This window comes from Ovis aries, chromosome 1, assembly GCF_016772045.2.
Source record: "Ovis aries strain OAR_USU_Benz2616 breed Rambouillet chromosome 1, ARS-UI_Ramb_v3.0, whole genome shotgun sequence".
NCBI classification, from domain to species: Eukaryota; Metazoa; Chordata; class Mammalia; order Artiodactyla; family Bovidae; genus Ovis; species Ovis aries.
Genome location: NC_056054.1, coordinates 385,199 through 398,314, shown reverse-complemented (window position 1 = coordinate 398,314; position 13,116 = coordinate 385,199). Strand labels below are relative to the sequence as shown.

The following is a 13,116-nucleotide window of genomic DNA, read 5'->3' as shown; positions in this document are numbered from 1 at the left end:
CGGGAGGCTGCGGGGCCGCCCCGTGGACTCGCTCTCGGGACCAGTGAGTGTGAGCGCCGGCCCTCGAGCGCAGGCCTGGGGAGAACCGGCGCTCGCCTTGCGAGCAGATGCTGCAGCCTCTTCCTCTTTGACTGGAGAACGGCTGCTCCACAATGTTTTGCTGGTTTCTGCCGCATGAGAATGTGAATCAGCCGTCAGTGTTCACGTGTCCCCTCCTTCTCGAGCCTCCGCTTCTATGCTCTTTTCTGAAGTTTCAGTGGGTCACAGTGTCTCATCACGCGGCTCCAGGCTAAGGAGGGACAGAAGGGACTCTGGAGTGTGATCCTCACAGCTCGTCTGGGGGGCGAGCCTCTTCTCCGGTCAAAGCAGCCGTGTTTGGGTGTTTGGGCAGACATGACCTTGTGGGCTTGGCGTGGCGGGAGGGGACGTGGGGAAGTCACGTCATTTTCAGGTGGCTTAGCCGATGTTAAACATGTAATGAAAGCAGCTTTTAATAAACGGGCTCTGTTTCTGTTCTACGCTGTCCAGGTTTTCCAGTGTCCGCGAACATTTGTCTGTGTCTATATCCATGTGGTGTGAGCAGCCCAGGGGTCAGCTCTACCAGCCGGCCTGGGGAGCCTGTCCCCGGAAGCCCTGGGTGGGGTCCCAGCTCCGGCTCCCCAGGGCTCTGAGCTTGTCAATGTGAAACCGGGCCGCTGGGAGGAGAGCCGCGCTGCGGGGCTGCAGGGCTACAGCATGGGCGTTCTCTGCACCTACCTCCTTCACACTGCACTTGTTAGGGTATCTTAAGTTGCTTTTAATCACCAATTAAACGTCTTCTCTGAAATTCTACTTTAAGGTAATTGTCAAATTTGGCATTTAATAGTTATTAATTTCTCATAGAAAAACATTATAAATAAACCTTTGAGGATTTTTCTAAATAGGTGAGATAACTTTGAATTACAGAGTGTTGGATGACATAGAACAAGGTGCAGACTTGGCCTCAGTGTGATCAGGAGCAAACAGCACTTGAAGGAGGGAAGGACAGTGAGCGTCAGCTGCTTTTGTGGGGTGATTCTACAACGCCAGAGTAAAGTCCTTGTCAATGAACAAGTCAGGGATGTAGAGAACCGTGCAGGTAACTCTGAGCGACCCAGCTTTCTGGGGCAGGGTTAATGAGTCGGTCTCAGCACACCTGTCCTCCTCCTCGCCCACCTGCGGTCCCCTCCCTGCTCTGAGGCCAGGCCGCCCTGGAGGCTCCTTGGGGAAGTGGGGTCACACTGAGCCGTGCCTGCCGCCGCCGTCCCTGGAAGGGCCTGGTGGCGGTGCTGCCCTTCGGGTCCGCCCTTCCTTATTGCCCCCCATCACCCGTTCACTTCCAGGCCTTTCCATGGAGAGTCCTCAGCCTTCTCCCTCCACCCAGAGGAGCCCGCCAGGCCTGAGCCCCCAGGGCCCAGCCGCGCAGGGCCCCAGCCCCCTCCTGGGCCCCGTCCTCGCTGACGCCGCTGGAGCCAGGACGGACGACCGGGAGGAGCCGAGACGCAAGGTGGGCGCCCCCGGGGTGCTTGCTGCTGGGAACCGGGGGTCAGGGGCGCCCCAGTCTTGAGACCCTCCCCTCACCTCGGGGCTTCCGCGCCACGATGGGCCTCCCCACTGTTCTCATGGTTCCTGGCATCCGTTAGTTCCAAGTGTGGGGCTGGATCCCGGAGACCTCAGCCTCGCCGCTCCCCGAACTACTGGCTTCAGTTTAACAGTGGAGGAGCTGGGAGGAGGCCCGGGGGTCAGGGGAGCAGGGGCTTGTGGCTGAGGTGGTCCCGGAGGGGTGTCCTGGGGCTGGGCCTGTGGCAGAAGGTGAGGCCCCCCCCTGCAAGTTCAGTGTCGGGCAGGCGCGAGGTTGGCAGGCAGAGCCGGGGATCAAGGAGAGACGCCTCTCGCAAGCGAGGCCATGGCCTGAAGCAGGGGCACCCTGGCCTCAGGGCCCCCAGCTTTAGGCAGGGAGCCCCAGTCTCCCTGATGACCCCCGCAGGGCCGGGGCCGCCTCCATGCTCCTAGCCCACCTTGGGCTCTGGCATCAGTGTCTGGCTGCCCAGCTCACAGGGTGCGGTGGGGGCGGGGGGCTGCCCAGTCCTCTCCGGAGCCCAGTGCCAGCTTGCTGCCTGAAAGCCCTTCCCTACCAGCATCTCCCACTAACTGTGCGGAAACTGGCGAGGCCCCACAGTACTGGGACGCCTGAAACGGCGCTGGTGCTCTCTCTCTAACGGGTGCCCCTCTGCCTGTTGGCCGGCTCCCCTTGGGCTCTTCAGGAACAAAGCTCGGCCCCTCCCTCTGCCCTGACCTGGGCCCTGACCTTGGGGTGTTGCTGGCGTCCACCCCACTGAGTTTCCTAGAAGCTGCTCTTCGATCTGGAAATCGGGGCTGGCCCTGGCTACCCAGGCTGGCGTCCATGAGCCACTGCTGCCGCCCTGCTGCTGGCAGCCCCTTGTCGCTAACTGGTGGCACCTGCTGTGCGGCTGTGACCTCGGCAGTGATGCTGCTGCGGTTGTTTCCGGGCACCCACCTCCCAGCAATGCTCCCTCCTGGACGGGGCATTTCCCTGCAGGCTTTCTCATCCTGACTCGGTGCCCGCAGGGGAGCTGGTCTCAGGCCCCAGGAAGAAGCCCCGGCCCTCAGCCTCCCTTTCCCAGCACGCCTCAGACCCCACCACACTTCATCCCCAAGCTGATCGCCTGCAGCCTTGGACTTTCACCCCTGCCGTACTCTTTCACCCCCTCCACCTGCCTGGGCCCGGACCTCCAGAATGTGTGGGCCCCCCCTCCCTGGCTCACCTCCCTTGCACCTCCTGAGCAGCCCCAGCCCCCAGACTCACCTTGGGGCCAGCACACCACCATGTGCTGAGATAGGCACCAAAGACCCTGCCTTCCCGCCGGCGACCACTTCTCTCACCTCGTACCCACCCCCACCCTTGACCTCTGAGCTGGCCCGGACCACCCACCCTCTACCCCACCTGCTCCCATCCCGTGCACTTTGCTGCCCAGATGGGTCACTTCCTCAGCAGCTCGAGTTGCTTCCTACCTGTTTCCTCCTGGGAGGCTGTCTGCTCAAGGGCAGGGACCTCTGCACTTGGCACGTCCCAGGTACCTGTTGCCACAGTTGACACTGGAGGGTCAGTCCCAAGTCTTCCACCTGGTGGAGAAGCAGAGGGTGAGCGTGCAGAAACACAGTAGGGCCGGGCGAGCACCGGTAGGAAAGCATGGAGGAGGGGCCGCCAAGCAGACCTTGGCTTGCTCGGGGTGGCATGGGGCCCTGCAGGGGCAAGGCACAGCCCCCGGCCCAGGCGAGCACAGGGCCTGCTACTCGGGTGCAGCCCTGCCCGTCCCGCTCTGGAGGGCTCTCGCTGGGGCTTGTCCCTGCACGTTGATCTGACCCACTCTACTGTGATGTTTGCTCGACGGTGGCGGTCTGGAACCCAACCCGCAGCTTCTCTGAGGTGTGCCTGCATTTGTGTGTGAACCAGCTGCAGTCCTGGGAGCGACATCGGAACAGTAATCTCATCACAGAATGAGTAATTAGTTTCAGGGTATGCCAGCGTTTAAGCAGCAATTATTTTCTCGAAAAGAATAACATAATATGAGAAAAGCATCTGAGGGAGGTAAAACTGGGCTTATATTTTCACTTAGAAGTGACTCAGGAATTACACGTGAAGATCACACGACAGCGCTAATTTCAGCAGAAGAGACGGCGTGTTAGGACGGCCGGTGACGTGGCCGGCGGGCGTTCACTCACGCTCTCTGCGCTTCTTGCAGTGCGTGCCTACGGACGAGGCATATTTCATAGCAAAGGAGATTCTCGCTACAGAACGAACATGCCTGAAGGATTTAGAAGTTATTACCGTGGTATGAAACCTAAATCCTTTGTTGCTTTGATTTTCTGACTGCTTCTTAAATCTAGGTCAGAGACAGAACCCCTCCTGATAGGCTGCCCTTGGCTGTCATGAAATCCGTGTGTGCATGTCTATGTGTGCGGAGTGTGCGAAGTGTGAAAGTCGCTCAGCCGTGTCCAACTCTTTGCAACCCCATGGAATTCTCCAGGCCAGGATACTGGAGTGGGTAGCCTTTCCCTTCTCTGGGGATCTTCCCAACCCAGGGATCAAACCCAGGTCTGCCACCTTGCAGGCGGATTCTTAACCAGCTGAGCCATATATGCTCTGTTAAATATATATGCCTTCAAACATGTCTAGTCAGGTCAGCACTGGGTCCAATCTTTGTAAACCTGGTGACATATCCCTGGAAGCTTTTCATCCAGAATCGTTTTGTCATACTGTGAACACTGGGTGACCAGCCGAGAGGTTGGCCGCAGCACTGATTTGAGCTGTCCTCGTGGGGCTCTGCAGTCAGTGCCGCATGACCTAAGCTGTGAGGTTCCTGGGTCACCCTGAGCTCTCCCGGCAGTGGTTCCGGAGCGCGGTGGTCAAGGCGGACGCCATGCCTGCAGACCTGATGACCTTGCTCTTCTCCAACATCGACCCCATCTACGAGTTCCACAGAGGCTTCCTTCGTGAGGTGGAGCAGAGGCTGGTGCTCTGGTAATGCCCTGCACACCCCCCGCCCCCCCTCCCCTGGCACCTCCCACCATCACTGCTCTCAGGAGCTTTCCAGCTTCAGGAAATCTTTCACAGGGGTCATTATTTCATTGCAACAGATGTTAGTAGACACATAAGTTGCTTTCATTTATCCTGTTGCAGAAGAGAGAATTTTGCTGCTCATTCACTCAGTCACGTCCAGCTCTCAGCCCATGAGCTGCAGCACACCGTCCTTCACGGCCACCCAGAGTTTGCTCAAACTCATAGTCCATTGAGTCGGTGACGTTATCCAACCATCTCATCATATGTCACCCCCTTCTCCTCATGACCTTAATCTTTCCCAGCATCAGGATCTCTTCCAATGAGTCGGCTGTTCACATCAGGAGGTCAAGGTATTGGAGCTTCAGCTTCAGCATCAGTCTTTCCAGTGAATATTCAGAGTTGATTTCCTTCAGGATTGAATGGTTTGATCATCTTGCTGTCCAAAGGACTTCTCCAGCACCATAGTTTGAAATCATCAGTTCTTCAGTGCTCAGCCTTCTTTATGGTCCAACTCTCACACTCATACATGACTACTGGAAAAACCAGAGCTTTGACTATATGGATCAAAAGGATGTCCTTTTCATCATAAGGGACTGGAATGCAAAAGTAGGATATCAAGAGATACCTGGAGTAACAGGCAAGTTTGGCCTTGGAGTACAAAATGCAGCAGGGCAAAGACTAACAAAATTCTGCACAGAGAACACACTGATCATAGCAAACACCCTCTTCCAACAAGAGATGACGCTATACATGGACATCACCAGATGGCCAATACCCAAATGAGATTGATTATATTCTTTGCAGCCAAAGAAGCAGAAGCTCTATATGGTCAGCAAAAACAAGACCAGGAGCTGACTGTGGCTCAGATCATGAACTCCTTATTGCAAAATTCAGACTTAAATTGAAGAAAGGAGGGAAAACCACTAGACCATTCAGATATGACCTAAATCAAATCCCTTACGATTATACAGTGGAAGTGAGAAATAGATTCAAGGGATTAGATCTGATAGACAGAGTGCCTGAAGAACTATAGATGGAGGTTCATGACATTGTATAGGAGACAGGGATGAAGACCATCCCCAAGAAAAAGAAATGCAAAAAGGCAAGATGGCTGTCTGAGGAGGCCTTATAAATAGCTGAGAAAAGAAGAAGTGAAAGGCAAAGGAGAAAAGGAAAGATATATCCATCTGAATGCAGAGTTCCAAAGAATAGCAAGGAGAGATGAGAAAGCCTTCCTCAGTGATCAATGCAAAGAAATAGAGGAAAACAGTAGAGTGGGAAAGACTAGAGATCTCAAAAACTTAGAGATACCAAGGGAACATTTCATGCAAAGATGGGCACAATAAAGGACAGAAATGGTATGGACCTAACAGAAGCAGAAGATATTAAGAAGAGGTGGCAAGAATACACAGAAGAACTGTACAAAAAAGATCTTCATGACCCAGATAATCACGATGGTGTGATGACTCACCTAGAGCCAGACATCCTGGAGTGCAAAACCAAAGGGGCCTTGAAGCATCAGTACAAACAAAGCTATGGAGGTGATGGAATTCCACCTGAGCTATTTCAAGTCCTAAAAGAGGATGCTGTTAAAGTGCTGCGCTCAACATGCCACCAAAACTCGGCAATGCCCACAGGACTGGAAAAGGTCAGTTTTCATTCCAATCCCAAAGAAAGGCAATGCCAAAGAATGTTCAAACTACCGCACAATTGCACTCATCTCACACGCTAGCAAAGTAATGTTCAAACTTCTCCAAGCCAGGCTTCAACAATACGTGAACTGTGAACTTCCTGATGTACATGGTAGATTTAGAAAAAGCAGAGGAATCAGAGATCAAATTGCCAACATCCACTGGATCACAGGAAAAGCAAGAGAATTCCAGGAAAACATCTACTCTGCTTCATTGACTATGCTAAAGTCTTTAACTGTGTGGATCACAACAAACTGTGGAAAATTCTTAAAGAGATGGGAATACCAGACCACTTTACCTGCCTCCTGAGAAATCTGTATGCAGGTCAGGAAGCAACAGTTAGAACCCGGACAGGCATCAATGGACTAGTTCCAAATTGGGAAAGAAGTACGTCAAGGCTGTGTTGTATATTGTCACCCTGCTTATTTAACTTTTATCCAGAGTACATCATGCAAAATGCTGGGCTGGATGAAGCACAAGCTTCAATCAAGATTGCTGGGAGAAATATCATTAACCTCAGATATGCAGGTGACACCACCCTAGTGGCAGAAAGTGAAAAGGAACTAAAGAGCCCCTTGATGAAAGTGAAAAAGGAGAGCAAAAAAGCTGGCTTAAAACTCAACATTCAAAAAATGAAGATCATGGCATCCGGTCTCATCATTTCATGGCAAATAGATGGAGAAACAATGGAAACTTTATTTTCTTGGGTTCCAAAATCACTACAGATGGTGACTGTAGCCATGAAATTAAAAGATGCTTGCTCCTTGGAAAAAAAAGCTATGACCAACCTAGACCGCATATTAAAAAGCAGAGACATTACTTTGCTGGCAAAGGTTCATCTAGTCAAAGCTATGATTTTTCCAGTAGTCATGTATGGATGTGAGAGTTGGACTATAAAGAAAGCTGAGCGCCAAAGAACTGGTGCTTTTGAACTGTGGTGTTGGAGAAGACTCTTGAGAGTCCCTTGGACTGCAAGGAGACCCAACCAGTCCACCGTAAAGGAAATCAGTCCTGAATATTCATTGGAGGGACTGCTGCTGAAGCTGAAGCTCCAATAGTTTGGCCACCTGATGCGAAGAACTGACTCATTGGAAAAGACCCTGATGCCAGGAATGATTGAAGCCGGGGGAAAAGGGGAAGACAGAGGATGAGTTGCTGGATGGCATCACCAACGTGACAGACGTGAGTCTGAGCAAGCTCCAGGAGTTGGTAATGGACAGGGAGGCCTGGCGTGCTACAGTCTGTGGGGTTGCAGAGTCAGACATGACCAAGCGACTGAACTGATACGGACCTTGTTGACAAAATGATGTCTCAGCTTTTTAATATGCTGTCTAGGTTTATTATAGCTTTTTTTCAAGGGGAAAGTGTCTTAATTTCATAGTGGCAGTCCACCATCCACAGTGATTTTGGAGCCCACGAAAACAGTCTGTCAGTGTTTCCATTTTTCCCCCATCTCTTTGCCATGAAGTGATGAGACCAGAAACCGTGATCTTAGTTTTCTGAATGTGGAGCTTTAAGCCAGCTTTTTCACTCCTTTCTTTCACCCTCATTGAGGCTCTTTAGCTCCTCTTCACTTTCTGCTACTAGGGTGGTGTGACCTGCATATCTGAGGTTAATGATATTTTTCCCAGCAACCTTGATTGAAGCTTGTACTCCATCCAGCCCAGCATTTCACATAATGTACTCTACATAGAAGTTAAATAAGCAGGGTGACAATATACAACACAGCCTTGACATACTCCTTTCCCAATTCTGAACCAGTCTGTAGTTTTAAGTCCAGTTCTAACTTGCTTCTTGACCTGCATACAGGAAGCAGGTAAGGTCTCTGGTATTCCCATCTCTTTCAGAATTTTCCACAGTTGTTGTGATCCACACAGTCAACGGCTTTAGCACAGTCAGCGAAGCAGTTTTTTTTCTGGAATTTTCTTGCTTTTTCTATGATCCAACTATACTTTTTATAGTATACTATATGCTTTGGTGCATACTCAGTCATGTCTGACTCTTTGCGACCCTGTGGACTGTAGGCCACCAGGCTCCTCTGGCCATGGAATTTTCCAGGCAAGAATACTGGAGTGGGTTACCATTTTCTTCTCCAGGGGATCTTCCTGACCCACGGATCAAACCCACGGCTCTTGTGTCTCCTGCACTGGCAGGCAGATTCTTTACCACTGCACCACTTGGGAAGCCTATGATTCAATGGACGTTGGCAATTTGATCTCTGGTTCCTCTGCCTTTTCTAAATCCAGCCTGTATATCTGGAAGGTCTCAGTTCATGTACTATTGAAGCCTAGCTTGAAGGATTTTGAGCATTACTTTGCTAGGATGTAAAATGAGCATAACTGTGGAGAAGGAAACAGCAGCCGCTCGTGTTCCTGCCTGGAGAAGCCCAGGGACGGGGGAGCCTGGTGGGCTGCAGTCCGTGGGGTCGCACAGAGTCGGACATGACTGAAGCGACTTAGCAGCAGTGTGGTAGTTCGAACATTTTTTGGCATTCCCCTTCTTAGGGACTGGAATGAAAACTGAGCTTTTCCAGTCCCGTGGCCACTGCTGAGTTTTCTAAATTTGCTGGCGTATTGAGTGCAATGCTTTCACAGCATCATGTTTTAGGACTTGAAATAGCTCAGCTGGAATTCCATCACCTCCGCTAGCTTTGTTTGTAGTGATGCTTCCTAAGGCTCATTTCACTTCACACTCCAGGATGTCTGGGTCTGGGTGAGTGATCACACCATTGTGCTTATCTGGGTCATGGAGAACTTTTTTGCATAGTTCTTTATATTCTTGCCACGTCGTCTTAATAGCTTCTGCTTCTGTTAGGGCCACACAATTTCTGTCCTTTATTGCGCCCATCTTTGCATGAAATGTTCCCTTGGTGCTTCTCATTTTCTTGAAAAGATCTCTAGTCTCAGGAGATGATCCGTTTTTGCCTGGTCACTACCATTTCAAGGATGGTTGAGATATGACAACGGTCTCTGTCAAGTATGGCCTACCCCTCAGAGCCTCTGGGTGCTGTTCTGAGCCTGGGACTCGCCATCACACTAGCAGCGAGAGGAGCATTTCTCACAAGCTGCCCAAGATTTTGACCTCCTTTGTCCGTCTGCTCCAGGGAGGAATCTTCTAGCACCCAGGCCACAGGCAGTCACCAGCGCATCGGGGACATCCTGCTCAGGAACATGCTTCAGTTAAAGGTAGCATGGGCTTGTGTGAAGCTCTGGGCCTAGCAGCTGGTGGCGAGGGCACCAGCTTCCTCCTCAGGACAGTGTTCTCCTTAGAACGACAAAAGGCAGGACAGACTTCCCCTCAGGTCAGCTCTGCCCTCAGGTCAGGACAGGAGCCCTTCTGAGCCGTGTTCCTCTCGGAGCGCTATTTCCACCAGGACGGGGTTTCCTCGGGCCAGTGCCCCCTCAGAACAGAGCTCCCTTCAGCCCAGGTCCTCTCGGAGCTGCCTCTTCCACCCCAAAGGCATTCTCTTCAGGACACACGCCCCTCAGGATCAACAGCGCCCCCCAGGGCTGCCTCCTGCCTGGCCAGGGTTCCCTCAGCCCGCGCCCCTCAGAGTCGTGGGGCTGGTGCAGCTGTTCCCGCTGCGCTTGCGCGCCTATACAGGGAGCCCGAGGTACCAGCCTCACCTCCAGCTGCGCCGCCCGCGCTCCCAGCGCCGGGGCTCTGGTTCTCGCGACACGCCAAGTGCTCCTCCTCGAGGCTTCCTGCCCCGCCCCACCCCGCCCCGCCCCTGAGGCCCCGCCCCGCCCTGAGGCCCCGCCCCGCCCCTGAGGCCCCGCCCCGCCCTGAGGCGCCGCCCCGCCCTGCAGTGGCTTAGGCGCCCCTTTTAGGCTTAAGGTGAGCGTGTTTCCCCCGGACGCGTCTCCCGGTTTTCGGTTCTCAGGGAGGGCTGTAAGCGCATCCCGGAGGCGGCGTGAGCTTAGACCCACACGCGCGCACACCGTTTGGTGGCGCTTACCTGGCCCGGCGGCCGCCTGTGCGGTCCTCTGAGACGCCGGTTCAGGGGCTAGACCCCGGGGGCGCGGCTCCGAGGGGCTGGCCGGGTGGAGCCGGGGCGCGCGCCGCCGCTCAGCCCGTCCCGCCCGCAGGCGCTCACCGGCCACTTCCAGCGGCTGCACGAGATCCTGACGGAGCTGGAGGCGGCCAGCCGGCGCCTGCGGAGGCTGGAGGCGCTGCTCCGCGACTTCGAGCTGCAGAAGGTCTGCTACCTGCCGCTCAACGCCTTCCTGCTGAAGCCGCTGCAGCGCCTGCGCCACTACCGCCTGCTGCTGCGCCGCCTGTGCGCCCCGGTGCCCGGGGACCCCGACCCGCGCGGCCAGGACCACACCGACCTCCGCGGTGAGTGCCGTCTGACGCCGGCGGGGCCTTCTCGAGCCCGGCGGGGCAGGAGAGGGCCGGGCGGCTGCTTCTAAACCACAAACTCGGGGAACACGCTCCTGACCGAAGCATCTGACTCCGTGGACTCCGCCGTTTCTCACTTCTTAAAAAGACCAAAGAATAAACCCTGATGCTTGTGACCTCCAAATAGGACTCGCAGTGGCAGGGTAAACTTGGAGCAGGAAATCACTGCCTCTCAGGTCAAGTCACCACTGTCACCAGACATGCCGGAGAGAACTCGGCAGCCCATCCGTGCTCGGGTCTCCCACATCCTAAGGACAGAACAGATGCTTTCTGATGTACAAGGCACAAAACGGACCCTACGGTGCCGACAGTGCCCTTCCTCTCCTTCCTGAAAGCAAGTGTGGTTTTGCTAAAAAGGAGAGGACACAATTGTCCCAGTGGCTCTAAGCATTTTAAGGGAACCATGAAAGAGCCCGTGTCAAATGAGGGTCCACAACATTAAAGAGCTGTTTCCAAAGACTGTCCTGTCTCTTCACCGAGCCTGGGTGTTGGCCAGGAGCAGTTTGGGCTGCATAAGTCCAGGTTTCAGGACCCACACTTGCTCTCCCTGGCAGTCCTGTGAGGAGTTTGAGCGCAGTGTTCCTGGAATTAAAACCACCTTTAAAATGTCACAAGCTGGTCAGGGGAGGGTTTTGTCCCCGCCACCCCAGCCCACCTGCCCCCCAGCCCACCTGCCCCCCCAGCCCACCTGCCCCCCAGCCCACCTGCCCCCCCAGCCCACCTGCCCCCCAGCCCACCTGCCCCCCCAGCCCACCTGCCCCCCACAGCCCACCTGCCCCCCCAGCCCACCTGCCCCCCCCAGCCCACCTGCCCCCCCAGCCCACCTGCCCCCCCAGCCCACCTGCCTCTGCCCGTACTGAGGGACCTCTCCATGCAGATGCCCTGCAGGCCATCACAGAAGTGACCTCCGAGCTCCAGCACAGCCTGGTCCAGCTGGAGAGCCTGCAGAAGCTGACGGAGCTGCAGCGCGACTTGGTCGGCATAGAGAGCCTCGTCGCTCCCGGCAGGGTGAGTGGCTTCATTTGAGAGCATTTTTTGAGCTGGTTGCGTCACTGGTTTTGACTGAGACATAATTCAGAGTGAACAATTGCATAGTTGCTTGTGTATTCGTGAGGTTGCACCACATCGCCACTAATTCCAGGACATTTCCATTCCCCGAAAGAAACCCCATCGCTGTTCGCAGTCACCCCCACCGCCGCTCCCTGGTCCAGCAGCTACCGTCCGGCTTCCTGTCTCTGGACTTCCCCACTCGGGAGGTTTCGCACACAGGGAGCCTCACTCTCAGCAGTTTCTTCAGGCTCCTTCGTGTTGGGGGTGGTGGCTTCATTCCTTCGCCGGCTGAGGAGCGGCGCTCCTTCTCTGGAGGCGGCGCGTTCTGTTTCTCTGTCTTCTGCTGATGGGCACCTCGGTTGTTTCCACTGTTTGGCCATTGTGGTTCTGTGAACACCGTGTGCAAGGCCTGTGTGCACGTGTGTTCTCAGTTCTCCTGGGCACACATGCGTGTGCCTGGGAGTATAACTGCCAGGCCGCGCGGTCACTCCGTGTCCAACATTCTGGGAAATCGCCCAAGTCGTCCCCAGCGGCTGCAGCATCTCACACGCCCACCGAGAGCCTGTGAAGGTTCCGGTTTCTCCATGTCTCGTCCTTCTGAGTTAGCCATGGTTCTGGTTTCTCCATGTCTCGTCCTTCTGAGTTAGCCACACCTTCTGACGGCGTGCAGTGGCACCTCACCGTGGTTCGATCTGCCTTCCCCTGGTGGCTCGCATCAAGCGTCTTTCTGTGGGTTTATTGGCCATTCCTGTGCCTTCTTTGCAGAAGTGCCTGTTCAGGCCCTTTGCCCACCTTTTCACTGGGCTGTTTGTCTCTTTACTGCTGCGAGGCTCCCTCCCACCTCTGAATAACAGCTCTTTACCAGAGTATGGCTCCCCAAGTATGTTCTCCCATTTTGTGGGTCAGCTTTCCACTTTCTTGATGGCATCATGTACAACATGGAAGGTTCTAATTTAGCTGGTGCCTAACTTCTCTGCTTTCCTTTGGTTACTTGTGCTTCAGGTGTCATAGCTAAGAAGCCATTGCCTAGTCCAAGGTATGAAGATCTACCCATTTTCTCCTGAAAGTTGCCTATGTCTTAGCTCTTACATGTAGACGTGATCCATTTTGAGTTCACTTTTGTATATGGTGTGAGATAGGGGTCCAACTCCACCCCTTTCCAGGTAGGAATACGGCTGTCCCAGCACTTTTGTTGAACTGTCTTCGCACCTTAGTCAAAAATCAATGGGCCCTGGAGTGAGTTTATTTTTGAATTTTCAGTTTAATTCTGTGGGTCTCTATGTCTACTGGGCTGCTCACTTTTTGTCATTAATAGCTTTTGCTTTGGAAAGGACTCACCTGCAATGCAGGCGACCCCAGTTCGATTCCTGGGTC

General features: G+C 54.1%; 1 protein-coding gene across 2 annotated transcripts in view; it reads left to right on the top strand.

Moving 5' to 3' along the window:
* FARP2 (FERM, ARH/RhoGEF and pleckstrin domain protein 2) overlaps positions 1–13,116 on the top strand; it is a 100,932-nt gene that overhangs the window by 79,576 nt on the left and 8,240 nt on the right. For both annotated transcript variants that reach the window (XM_042239310.1, XM_042239300.1), the window contains exons 14-19: positions 1,362–1,525; positions 3,783–3,872; positions 4,428–4,561; positions 9,395–9,476; positions 10,380–10,629; positions 11,570–11,700. In XM_042239310.1, coding sequence (XP_042095244.1) covers positions 1,362–1,525; positions 3,783–3,872; positions 4,428–4,561; positions 9,395–9,476; positions 10,380–10,629; positions 11,570–11,700 — 851 coding nt within the window. The remainder of the gene's footprint in view (positions 1–1,361; positions 1,526–3,782; positions 3,873–4,427; positions 4,562–9,394; positions 9,477–10,379; positions 10,630–11,569; positions 11,701–13,116) is intronic.